The 13,730-nt window shown below is 36.2% G+C and overlaps 1 protein-coding gene across 2 annotated transcripts in view; it reads right to left on the bottom strand.

The window, feature by feature from the left end:
- The window catches only part of ABCD2 (ATP binding cassette subfamily D member 2), a 77,899-nt gene extending 72,989 nt beyond the window's left edge, over window positions 1–4,910 (bottom strand). Inside the window, exons 1-2 of one of the 2 annotated variants that reach the window (XM_029206240.1) lie at window positions 3,544–4,910; window positions 1,858–2,038 (exon numbers count right to left, since the gene is read on the bottom strand). In XM_029206240.1, the coding sequence (XP_029062073.1) occupies window positions 1,858–2,038; window positions 3,544–4,479 (1,117 nt within the window). In that variant the 5' untranslated portion in view covers window positions 4,480–4,910. The remainder of the gene's footprint in view (window positions 1–1,857; window positions 2,039–3,543) is intronic. The other variant, XM_029206239.1, reaches the window with a different exon arrangement.
- Between the last annotated feature and the right edge of the window lie 8,820 nt (window positions 4,911–13,730).

Here is a 13,730-nt window from a genome sequence, read left to right on the forward strand (position 1 = left end):
AAGATTGTTAGATTGTTTGCATACATTGTTTACTTCTTACTGGTCTCTGTGGGGTTAATTTGTCACCATTAATAGCTGCATTTTCTCTGTTCTATGTTGAATACTCCAGAGTTTTCTAATAAGACCAGTTCTTCCAAAGGCTAACAGAACAACACCATAATTTTGTCACTGGGGTAGTTTCTAATATACATTATACATGAAACTTTTAAAATATCTATACACTGATGGATAGATATTCACTATGAATATCTGACAATTTTGTTAAATTTCTTAGTAAAACTAATCTTAAGACCATACATTTTTGTCTTTTTTCTCTAATACTCATTTGAAAAAGCAATTTATTTTATTTCATTATGAAAGGATTAAATCTAAAAATACTAACAATGCCTTTTTCAATAGAAGCTTTTAAAAATGATTAAAACGAATTTTGAAAACATTAAACAGATAAAATTCAGTTTTCCTAGTGGTCTAAATACACTATTAGACACTTGAGTTGCACAGTACATTTGGTATATGTATAGCACTTACCACAAGGGATTGACAAATCCTACTTTACCAAAATGAACAATTTTAGGTTAAGAATGACTCAAATTTGACAGGTGTTTTTGTGAGAATTGGTAAAGCATTAAAGCACTGTTTTAAAATATTAAAGCATATGTAATTTTTTACTTGTTTTTATTGGATGACTTCAAACAAATAACTATTAATACTTAGTTCTACACCAAAAATAACTGTAAAATAGTGTGAATTCTGTTACATTTTTCTTAGTGTTGCCTTTTGTTTTCTAGGCAATAATTGTCACCATGTCAATATTCTTGATACATGCTCTTGATACGTTATTCTACTAAATCCTCACCACCCCACTCTGAAGTAGCCTTTCTGATTCTCATTTTACAGATGAGGAAACTGAGGTTTAGACAGTTTAATTAACATGACTAAAAGGACACAGACAGAAAGAGGGAAAGCAAAGACTTGAGCAAAGCTCTGTCTCACCACAAAGTCCATGTTTTTGTCTAGCTCTTTCAACACTAAGACCAGTTTTGGTCAAGTGGTTTTTAAAGAGGAGGGGGAATATTTTACTTTGGAAAAAGAGAGGAAAATGCTGCTTCTTTAATTAATCCCCTTTTGTCCTGCCAATTAAGACCCAAACTCCCATCTCAAGTATTACATAACATTTTAATATTGTCCTCCTTGTCTTTATCTTTCTTAGTTGTTCCAAAGGATGAAAAATGTTGATTAAAAAAAACACTGGGACAGTGGTAGGATAGAATTAGACCCCTGAAACTTGACAATCCCTATCCCCACAATACCACCAAATAGGAGGTTTTCTATATTACCTACAAGTAGAGGAGACCTTGTTCCATGGCATGAAGCTCTCCCTGAAACAGTATTATTAGTTGTCTTATGTAGTCAACCAACTATTCAAATCACAAATCAGGGCAGATCTAGTTATAGAATATTTATAGACTAAATGCATGCTATGTGCAGAACTGAAATTTACAACACATGGGGAGACTTTCTATTATACTCCTTTTGAAGGTATTAATTTGTGTTGAGTTGAACTGTAAACTAGAGAATCATTCTATATTAGGCAGTATAATTAAAATTGCTCAAGATCATCTCCCAAAAACACTACATCAGAGGTTTCTGAAATATCACAGAACTGGAAAGGCCTTTTGAGTCACTTCTTTCATATTGCTGGTCTTATTACGGGATGTTGCAAAGTCTGCCATTGTTTCTGACCATTAAGGACTATAGAATGATGACTACACAATTCACTGACATAACTCCAGCAGTGACACCTTAAAGAGAAATAATCAGAAACATATATTTAATATTAAGCATAAATGCCATTACCACCATCTGCAAAGCCAGTTGCAGTGATAATAGGTAGAGCCACCATAATTAGTCCACTGCTGCTCCAAACATACTTCATCAAGAACTGCTCTATCATAATGTACCATAAACGTTTGGATAAAATGAGGTTCATCTGATTTGCTAAAGCTTTGTAACTTTTCTGGAGTTGCTTCATTTCTACCTATGGAGAGAAAAAGAGATAAGAATTAACCTAGTATGAACTATAAAAATAAATAACGTATGTTTGAGGACTTTCTTTAAAGATAATTACATATTATTTTGTTTTACTTAGTATACTATTATCTGTGATTCTAACAACCAATAAATACAGATTAATGTCAGAATTAGTCATTACTTAGTTGTAATCACACCTGTATTATTTTTTAAATGTCGATATTCAGTAAATATAATGTTAAATATAAATATATACAAGTGATTTATACTTATGTTTTCAAATTTATATGTATAAGATGTTAAAATTAAATGATATTCCATAAGACATGAATAAACAGTTAGAACCTTATCCTTTTTGATTATAGCAAAAATATCTGAAAATAAACACATGACATGTATATGTGTAATTAGACTCCACTTTTGAATTAACTCAATTTACTGGGTTTTGTCTTAAATGCAAGAAGCCTACAACATGCTATAATTTATATCACTGAGCTCAGTGATTCAAGAATGACATAAATATGATTACTACAACATATAAGCCAATTTTCAAGTGGGAATAGAAGTCCTAAATTTGCTTTAAATTTTGTTCTTCAGATTGGTACTACTATAAAATTTCTTTTTTTGTTGTTATTGATGATGTTTCAAAATTAAATAATTCTGCTTTTTAATTATAATACCATTTCAACTTTAGAATAACTTACTATTTCATTTGCCAAGTCATTTGTATTAAGATTTCAGATGCATCACCTTAAAAAGTCTTTAATGTACTGCAAGTTTATGTAATCAGGTTAACTACTTAAGGGACCTGCTTAATGTTGAAAATCTTTAATATTTAAAAATAACATTCTGGAGCTCCTTTTTTCCTCTTCATCTCTAATCTTAGCTTTTCCCTCTAAGCTAGACAAAATTTCATTTCACTACCTTTTTTAATTTGTGTCAAAACATGGTACTGAACATTAAGAGTAATGGAAATGCCATTTGTAAGCCACTCTCCTGCACTTCTTAGAACTGAGGAACTCCATCGTGGACCAGGCATGCAAAACTGTCACACCTGTCTTTCATATGAAAGCACTTTTTTTTTCTCTTGATAAACAAACAAACAATACCATCCTAAATTTTCCATCTCAGTGGAAGTATGTTTACTTAGTTTCTAAACATATATTTTCTTCAATGTTCTAGGACCATCTACTTAGGATTTCAGTTTTAAGAAAATGCTTTAGAGATAATTCTGAGCATATTTGGATAACTGAGACTAAGTAGACTTTTTTAGAATGCTGAAAATATTATTTTCATGAAACTTTAGAAAAGTTTGCACTCTACATATAATTCTTTAACAGCTTGTGATTAAAAAGGGTAATGAAGCATATATTTTAATACAGGTTTGAATGTCATAAGAATCTAAAACCCTAAAGAAGTGGGTCCATCAACAGTACAACAGATGGTATCTAGCACTGCAGTGGCAGCTTGAACAGTCTCACATTTCACCCGTCACCTTAATTTCTTTCTTACCTTATGTCCTCTGTAGAAGGCAATTTCTTCAACATTGGCTATAATTCTGGAGTGCACATACCGCAAATAGCCTTTCCTATGAGCTTCTTCAGCCACCAATTTACCAAATTTGGGAGAGCAGGCTTTTAACACTTTAGCAGTGGCATATACCACAAGCCCTGCTAAAAGGGTGGGCCCAATTGGGCTTGCTCCTCTGGATGTAGCAGTCTTGATGAGCGTATAGGAAGTCAGGATTACATCTAAAATAGGTTTGGTCAGATTGGAATACAAGTGAGCCACAGATTGAGAGAACATCATAATATCCTCAGTAAGAGACTGGTCAGGGTTTGCCAGCCTCCCATCCATATTGATCACCTTATAATAAGTCTGATTTGTAAAATAGGTTTCATAGGCATGGTCGACTAGGCGAGTTCTGAAGGCCAAGGCCAGTTTGCCCTCTAGGTACCTTATTGCACTGTTGACAAAGGTGGCAGGGATGGCAATCATAAGCCACTTGATTAATTTGATGATGAAAGTCCGAGGCTTCTTTTCCACAATGCTTTTCACGATTTTTCCATCCAAACCAGCTACATAGATAGACAGAAAGGTTCTTGAGATTAGAGCTACCGAGTGGAGGCAGAGCCATCCTGTCTCAGTAGTCACAAGTTTAGGGAAGAGAATTTTCCGAAGTTCTAGTAGCTGTTTGAAAAAATCTGCATTCACTCCAGGCGAAGGTTTTTTACAAGTGGCCTCGGTGCAATGCAGTATTTCTCTATTCTCTGCAGCCGGGTAAGCTTCTTTTTTCTTCCAGTGGCCAGATTGCTTTAAACGCTTGCCAATGATGGGACAGAGGGTTTTCAGAGCATATGCTGCAGCCACCACGCAGGCAGCCCTTTTAGCAGTCCTCGATCTGGTCCATTTCACTCGATCAGCTGCTGCATTTAGCATATGTATCATTTTCCCAGTTACCCAAACCGGCTTCAGAAAGAATTGGTTTTAAAAGATCATGCTCCCCGGGAATCCCAAGCAAATGTTTCAGAAAGTTCTATAGCGTTCCATACTCTGCAGCGTTTCTCCTCTTCTGTTTTTTGTTTTTATTTTTTAAGATTTTGTTCTGTGACATGCAGCACAGCTCAGACTCCACTGCGTCTAGTGGGGATGATTCCCTCAGAAGCTCAAGCTGCACCAAGCAGCCCCAAGCTCCTCCCTCTCAGGCCCCTCATTGGCTGTAGGGGCGACGGGACCCCTGGAATCCTCGCCGCTTTCCTTTGAACCTTGAAAATGAAGAGAGAGCAAAACGAATTACATCCTTAAACAGTTCAGAGTTAAATGTCTATTTTTGGAGAGGTCGAATCAGGGCAGCTGCTGGCAACAAAACCTGCCCTAGCGACTGAGCATGCTCAGCGTCACTTAGAAACCCACAGAAGTTTCAGAAAATACATCACTTCTCTAAGGTTTCAGCAGATACCACAGAGGAAGAGCAAAAAGAAAGGGAGATTTCTAAGAGCTTAAAAACGAATGAGGGAGGAGGAACTGGGGAGATGAGGGAAGAGAGACAAGAGGATCAACATATAATGAAAAGAGTATGGAATGAATCTGAAAGGGAGAGAGATGAAAGTGACAAATGGGAGGGGCACTGGAAAAAAACAAAGTATCAAGTACTTGGATCTGTTTTTCTGCACTCCTCCCTCCCCCATTAAATTTTTTTTCCGTCTCTGTAATTTCACATGAAGTCCCAGAACCTATCAGACAAGTCGAGCCTATTTTTTGGTAAATAAATAGGAGATAAGTCTTCTGTATAATAGAAAATAATTCTTTGCTATGCGTCCATTCCAAAGTTTACTTGTCCTTATAATGAAAATCTTCCAGCCCCATAACTGCTATTTTTAGCAATACAGATCTGATGCATTGGTGATTATTTACAAGGTGACTATTAAATAAATGAGAGCAGTGTTTCACTTCTACCACCCCCTTGTGTCCTTTAGAGTTGTTACTTAGAGGTATGTTACTTTATAATCAAAAGTTAACCATTTGGGAATCAAACAGGAGTTAGATGGTAGAAATAGCTTCTCCAGGATCTTACCTCATTTTGCAAGAGTTTTTGTCTTTTGTAAGCTTTTGCTTTGTTTAGGTTTACAGATAATCTACTGGCCACTTCCCATTTCCATTTTGATTATTTGATAAAAATCAAAAGTGTTTTAAAAAATTCTCTACATCCCTAATGGAGAACTTAGCTGCTAAACAGTCAAGCAAAGTTTTGATATTTTTAAAAATGTAAAAGGCATGTTTTTAGGCAAAGATGAGTGATTCTCAAAAATGCAAAAACATTTTTGTTTCTCCACTGCCCCTGTTCCCCCATACACAACATACACACACATTTCTAGTCAGTTGGAAGCCTGGGAAGATATGCATTAAACTAGAACAGAGGTTGGCAAATTACAACCCAACCAGTGGGCCACATTTGTCCCACCACCTATTTTTATATAGCCCATGAGCTAAGAATAGTTTTTATATTTAAAAAATGGCTGAAAATATATCAAAAGAAAAATAATATTTTGTGACATGTGAAAATTATATGAAATTTTTATACCAGGGTCCATAAATGAAGTTTTATTGGAACATAGCCATACCCACTTATTTACTTATTGTTTTTCAAGCCACGCCCATTTATTTACTTCTTGGCTTTCAAGTCACAGTGGCAGAACTGGGTAGATGAAATAGAGCCCAGAGTATTCATTATCTGGCCCTCTAGAGAAGTTTGCCAAACCCTGTGCTAGAATATAAAACTTGCCTCAGTGTTGTGATCTTCATTATTCAGTTTATGGTGAATAAAGAACTATCCTCACTTTTATTAGTAACCGTATTCTTAAACTTTCCAAACTCCTCCTTTTCCAGGTACTTATATGAGTTCCAAGAATCATCACAGATCTCTTTTCATTTGTTTGCATTCAATTCAGCAGATTTACTAATACATGAGTAGCAAATTCATGCAAGATTCTTTGATAGCTGGCCATATTAGCACAGTAATCTATCTTTCCATTAAGACTTTCTAAGTCTGTACATAGAGATCATAGTGTCATAGTGATTATTTTCAAAAAATTTTTTGTTCCTAATCTCATGCTTTTCATGTGTCAAAATAAGGCTGCCTTACATTTATAAATTTTAATTCTTTATGTCACATCTCCTGACTATGATAGGACATGTGGAGGGTCAGGATAAACTTAACTGGGGGTGATAGGAGGATGTTCAGCTGGCAGAACATGATACACAGAGGGTGCATGGGTCAGAAAGCAGCTGGCAGTCAAGGGAAGTGGCCTGCATCACTGGCATAGGACAACAAGATCAGGGGAGGAGCAGGGCAGTGGGAAATCTAGAAGCAAAGAAAATTAGAGACCTAAATATGCAGGCCTAAATATGTAGGCAGGTCAGTTTACCAACTGGTAATGAAGCTAGGGTACAGGAAAAAGCTTTTAAAGCCTGGAGTGAAAGCCTTGTTAGACTGAGGAACTGGGTATAAAGAAAATGATCAAGAAGAGAAATTTGGTTGCCAGAAATGTGGTACAAGGAAGGTTGAAGTCCAGTTACTAGAACAAGGGAAAAGGTCAATATAAGATTTAACTTGTTGTTAAGCCACTAAAGTACAGGCCTAACTATCACCACTTAAATTCCACTCCCACCCTTTATCCCACCCTGCCCCCAAAGGCCAGGATTGATTTGAGCATCTGAGACTAGGCTCAAGCCTTCAGGAAAGGCAGAGATGATAGAAAACCAGGTAGGTAATTCCATTTGGAAATATATGCCATTTAAATAAGAAACTACGAATGTCAAAGTACTTCTTTCATTTTTTTATACTGGCATGATGCAATTAAAGCAGCGATAATGTTAATTTAATTTGAGTTCCAAACTAGAGAAAAGGGAGGTGGAAAAAAAATCACTGCTTACTATAGTAAACATAGTTCAGTCTAATTTCCACTCAAGCTTGTCAAGTTTACATGTTTTTATATGGGGAAGTATTAAAATTTTCTTAAGAGGGGAGAAATAATCTTAGACAAAGATATTGAAAGTAATAAAAATTAAAAATAGGGCTTCCCTGGTGGCGCAGTGGTTGAGAGTCCGCCTGCCGATGCAGGTGACACAGGTTCGTGCCCCGGTCCGGGAAGATCCCACATGCCGCAGAGCGCCTGGGCCCGTGAGCCATGGCTGTTGAGCCTGGGCATCCGGAGCCTGTGCTCCACAACGGGAGAGGCCGCAACAGTGAGAGGCCCGCGTACCGCAAAAAAAAAAAAATAAATAAATAATAATAATAATAATAAAATTAAGCAATAATTATTAAATTACTCTGTTCTCAAGTGAGATACTCTCAATGTCCGTGTCAAAGTGGATACTACCAATGTCCACGGAAGAGCAGGATTAAATACATTTTATATATGTTAGAGAACATATACACATATTTACATATATTAGGAAAACTATATGATTTATAAACTGTAAAATGTAAGTAATTTTTTATAATAAAGAGATCTACATATACAGGTATGTAAATAAAAATATATATCATGTAGATAATATATGCTTATGTGTTTAGATAGTAAATCATCAGAAAGTAAATAATTTTTAGTAATAAAGACAAATTAAGGTTTAAGAATTTTGGATGAATTTCCTTTTCAACAAATGCTAAATATTTTATAAGTGCTGTATTTCTTTCTTGAACAGTTTCCTGACCCAAGAGGTTACCTAACTGCCCTCTGGCCCTAAAACAGCTCAGTCTTTGATTCTTATTATCTATCAGTCATGCTAGCCTTATTCATGTGAGGCATAACACTGATGATATCTTAAGTCAACATTTCAGCTGTTACAAATAACTACCTAATAACTAATCTAATTTTTTAGTAGTTCACTGAATTTTTGTTATAAAAATCAGTATTTATATGATTACACAAGATGTATATCCTGGGATATAATCCTATTTTAGGTACTATTTCCTAAGGACAACAGAAAACGTATTATATTTGAAATTATGAGATATTCCCCAGGTTAAAATGTGGAAAACAATCATGACAATTGGGGAAAAAAAAAGTATTTTGTGCATTTGTTTGGGATAAGAGATTCCTAGTTTCTAACCAAAATATCATAGAACACTTTGTAAGATAAATTTTTGTAAGGATATACAAACATAACACAGATATGAACAGCAAAACCCAATTTTTGTTTTGAGGTTTTTTTCAGTAAGGAGTTTAAAGTCTTTGGGCCTTTACAGCTAAATTAAGTTTTGATGAAGTTCTCTCAAAAAATAACAAAATATACAGAATAATCAATTACTATGGTGCAATGTTTCTAACAGACAACTGTTTACTGAATATTAAAACTACAAGTGAAAGATTTTAAAGGATTTGGAGAAAGAGTGGTAAGTGGGAAAGGAAATATTATCTTTAGGATTATGGATCTATAACTTTGTCCTCTCTTTTTCTCCACCAAGTCTGGTCTTTGACCTGAAAGAAAAGTCTGAAACCAACACAGAACTAAATAAAATTATGGTGCAGGTGGTTTGAAACACTAACCCTGTGGCCACAATCCAATATTTCATTTACTTAGGTTCCCCTTGCCTGAGCTGTTAAATCTGTGTTCTTCCTCCTTGAGGCGGGCTGACTGCTTTCCCAGAGCTTCGCTTGCGGCTCTGTCAGGATACGTTCTCCGCAGAAACCGCAGAGGCTGTCGGGAGGCCCGGAAGCAACCTACCCGAGGCCACAGAGGCTGTTGGGAGGCTGCGCCATACTCCCTGGAGCCGAGAAGGGGCCATCTGAGGCCTAAGAACGTGTCGCTCATCGCAAGACGAAGAAGTCAGAGCAACAGCCTGTCGCGACCCCGGTGTCTTCTTGCTCCGAAGTTCTGAGGAGATGAATTGGGTCGGGGGGTCCCGGTGAGTTGTGCTACTGGAGCCTGAGACTGTAGCATTTGAGTCCCATTCCCATAATGGCGCCTCTTCCGTTAGCCCTGGTGGGGAGTACAGAGACTTAGCTGGAAAGAACTTGTCAGGAGTGCGTCTTTCAATCGTTATCTGAGATGGGAGATCCTAGCACCAAGTCTCTATTCCTAAACCAGAAGATATCCAGCTTTTCCCCGCTGTGTTTCCAAAGGCTTCACGGGTGGGGCTACTTTCCATGCGGTTCTCTGCTCACCTAGTGTCCCGCGTCCTCCTCTAATGAGGCCTCTGAGCACCTAAGCCCTTTTCTGCCTTCTTCCCGCCCTGCCCCTCTTTCTTGGGAGCGGTTTCTTTTAGGTCAATATATAATCTTTGCATGAATTTGCAAAGTATTGTGGAAGAGGACATTCCTTGCGGCCCTTAAATATATTGATGGGGGGGGCACTATCAACCATAAAAATCCAATATAGTTTGTTTTAAAGTGAGATAAAATAAATAGTTTTTACTTTAATAACTTACAGAGAATTTACAATGTACTTTGTATTTAGGAGTAATCACATAAAACATAATGGGTTGACAATTTAGTTTTATATAACCTATTCATTGCTATTGACCTTGAAGTCCACTAGGATGGAAATCATGTGGGTCTATAATTTCATTTGATCAAATTCCTTGATGAAAAAAATTGTTTTGATTGAAACGCTAAGCCATTAAATACAGTTTTTTTCACAAGTAGACCCAGGAGAGTGGTATATGGTTAGAATATAACACATTTAAATTCTAACGAATTTGTAAGAGGAAAGACAGTTTTTGTATTCACCAAATATTGTAACTGTGCCCAATAATTTTAGCAGGCATATTTATCCTGTTGAAGAATATGTTAGCATTTTATTTTAGAAATTTATCTTGATTATTCCTGGCTAGTGTTCTACCATCAAACTTCCACTTTGGAGAAAAGTGAAAATTCATTTACAGGCTTCACAAGATTTAGTTGATATATGATTATAATTCATACAATTTGATTATAATATTTTCTAAAATGTGAATATTAAATGAGATATGAAGTCATTTTACAAATCTTAAGCATTTAATGTGTTACTTTTTTTTTTTTTTTTGCGGTACGCGGGCTTCTCACTGTTGTGGCCCCTCCCGTTGTGGAGCACAGGCTCCGGACGCGCAGACTCAGTGGCCATGGCTCACGGGCCCAGCCGCTCCGTGGCATGTGGGATCCTCCCGGACCGGGGCGCGAACCCGTGTCCCCTGCATCGGCAGGCGGACTCTCAACCACTGCGCCACCAGGGAAGCCCAAGTGTGTTACATTTTAAGCATGAAAATGTAAAAGTGCTATTCTTATTCTGTTATATATCTCAAACTTCTGGTTATTCAGGGAGTAATATTTTAGTTGCTATTGGGAGGATGTAAAAGCAGTAAACTACAGGAAACGTGTAGTCAAAGACTGTGTTTCTCAAAGTGAGGTAGTGAGGAGGTATTAGGTACCAGGGGGCTTAAGAAACCACAGAAGGAACATGACAGAAGAAACATGACACATCTCCTTGGAGCATCAGATCTCCTCGGAGATCAGAGAAAAATATATTTTAAATTTTAAACTAACATGGATACATTATAGAGCAAAATACAAAACTCCTGTGAAATTTTAAGGTACAATATGTAATTTAAAATAAATTTTCTTGTGCATGGTGGGGGTGCAGGGAGGTGAAGGGGCTCCTTAGGGTCAAACTGCAGATTTGTAATGAAAAGATGAGTACCTCCACTTTCTACTATAACAGTTGACAAGATTAGTTGATCATGGCATCTGATCATGAGACCCTAAAGGGCCTCAGAATCCCAGACAATGCTTAGTAATCACTAGCAGCTTATTGGAGCTACTATAGAATAGAAATTTTAATTCTTATCCCAGACCATCCTGGAGTACTTGTGTCTTCCCCTCTGATGTTAGGATGGTTTTGTGGTTGAAAATTTTGGGAACTGTTAGGAATTTAAAATATAGACAAGTGAAATAACTGGAGAATATTTACAGAGTCCCCTCAGAACAACTGCTCCCTTATAACATTCAACATTAAGTATTCAACAAGTATATTTTTACATGCCTACATGTTTAGGACATTGTTAAGCTGTATGGGGGTGTTAAGCTGTAAGGGCTCAGAAGTGAAAAGATATAATTTTGGCCCACAAAAAGAATATATGGTAGAATGGTGAGATTAGAATTAGGTAAATGACTATAATACTAGATACATAGCACTTAATATATAACAAGCACTGTTCTAAGTGCTTTTTGTATATTAGCTCATTTACTCTTAACAAGAACCCTATGAGGTACGTACAGATGTTATCCCCATTTTACTGATGGGGAAACCATTAACGTTAAGTGACTCACCCAAGATCACCTAGCTAATCAGTGACAGAGTTAGGATTAGAGAACAATGTGCTTAACCACTACACAGTGCTATATAGAAACATGTGTATTGTAAAAGTGGCCTGTGGATAAATAAAGGGCTGCGGATATTTAGAGAATTGAGAAACAGGAAATTATGTTAAGCCTTGAAGGATAGCAGAACAAACACCACAGAGAAGCAATGAAATACAGGTTCTTAAAAGTTGAAAAGGATGTGAGATAAATAATTGATCAAGTTGGAGACCTAATCTTTAGCAAGAGTTCTTAGAAGAGATGGATTGGGAGGGGAGGTATTAAAGAACTTGAAAGGATTATTTTGCAGTGTGTGTGTGGGGGGGGTCTGCATAAGGACAGGAAAACACTTAAGGGACTATACATTTTTGTCAAGGGAATGAATGAAGCAGGCTATAGCAAGTTTATGTTTTGGTCATAACAACTTGATTGTATACATTAAACTGAGGGAGAGTATTCTTGTATATTAGAGGAATCTGATATATGTTAAGTGTAATTACAGAATCATCTAATAGGAGCATCTTTATAGTTGCAAAGGTCTTTACAGTTTTTCTTGGCATTTGACTTTTTGCTGCTCTTCAGTTAGGGACTCTACCAGTTATACATAAAATGTCTTCTTTTGTGAGGGAAAGGGCTAAGCTTCCCTTATTTTCCTTTTTAAATTACTTAACTTGGTTTGCCTTTAGTGTTATGGTTTGTGGACATCTTTGCAAGATGTCATAACATTTCATTTCAAACAAAGTCTCATTTAAGGTAAAGATATTTGATCTAAGCTGAAACTAATTTTTACATCTCTGATAGCAGTTCCCAATCTACTGTCCCTGAAACTTGCTAATCAGTGATAATGTCAGGTTTTTCAATTTAAGGACTGTTCTAAAATTATATTCCTCTTACTTTTTTTTTCTCTTACTTTTTTTGATTTTAAAGTACCTCTCCCCCTTTAAGTCCTCTCTTGACAAAATTAAAATATCAGTAATTTGTCAGTCTTACCAATTAAAAAAAATTATTTTTATTTGGGAATCATTGACCTAGAACTCTAATTTTTGTTTTATACTTTTTACAAGTCACCGCTGAGACCCTGTATTTTCCTAGTCAGGTTAAGGTATAAATTTGAGAGAGGTCAGATATAAGCAACTGATTTTTTTTAATTTGGAAAAGTTTCTCTTTTATTTTCCTTATTTATTGATTGGTGACTTGTTTCACCAAATTCATAGTCACCTCAGAAATGAGGGTGGTAGGATAGAGGAGAGGAAGTAGAATATAAAGATGTAACCAGTCTTTGGGCCAGAATATGCTATTCAGAATGAGATCACCTTTTTATAACTTAGATTGAAGAATGTGACCAGTGTCATAAGAAAAACACAGATTAAAATCTTGTTTAAATTTAGGTGAGGTAGAGGTTTGCCTTTGTAAATGTAGGCCTAAAATGTTCACCTGTTCAAAACATTTGTTGAATGCTATGCACCAGGTGCTGTGCCAGGTTGGGGTACAAAATAACCGAAATTTAGTCTCTTTCTGATAGATTTATAGTTTATCGGGGGGAGGGGGAATATGACATGCTATTAAGCTTGAAAATGTTTAAGGTCAGAGGCCAAAATATGTGGTTTAAAAAATAGATACTGTGAATAATAGTAGAACATAGCGTAGTTTTAGATAGGGCTTGGCAAATCAGAAACAAGGATGAAAGAAAGTTCAGTTGGAGAAAGACAAAGAAGAAAATAAACATTAAATAACTAATTGGAGATAAGATTATATATTTAAATATTTTACAGTGTGTGTGGTATTTGCTTGACAGGTTGAAAGACAGACTGAGAAGTTGAAATTTGATCTGTTATTGAAGACTCATTCAAATTCAGAAGTAAC

This window comes from Monodon monoceros, unplaced genomic scaffold (genome assembly GCF_005190385.1).
Source record: "Monodon monoceros isolate NGI ecotype Baffin Bay Population unplaced genomic scaffold, NGI_Narwhal_1 Super_Scaffold_6, whole genome shotgun sequence".
In the NCBI taxonomy this organism is placed as follows: domain Eukaryota; kingdom Metazoa; phylum Chordata; class Mammalia; order Artiodactyla; family Monodontidae; genus Monodon; species Monodon monoceros.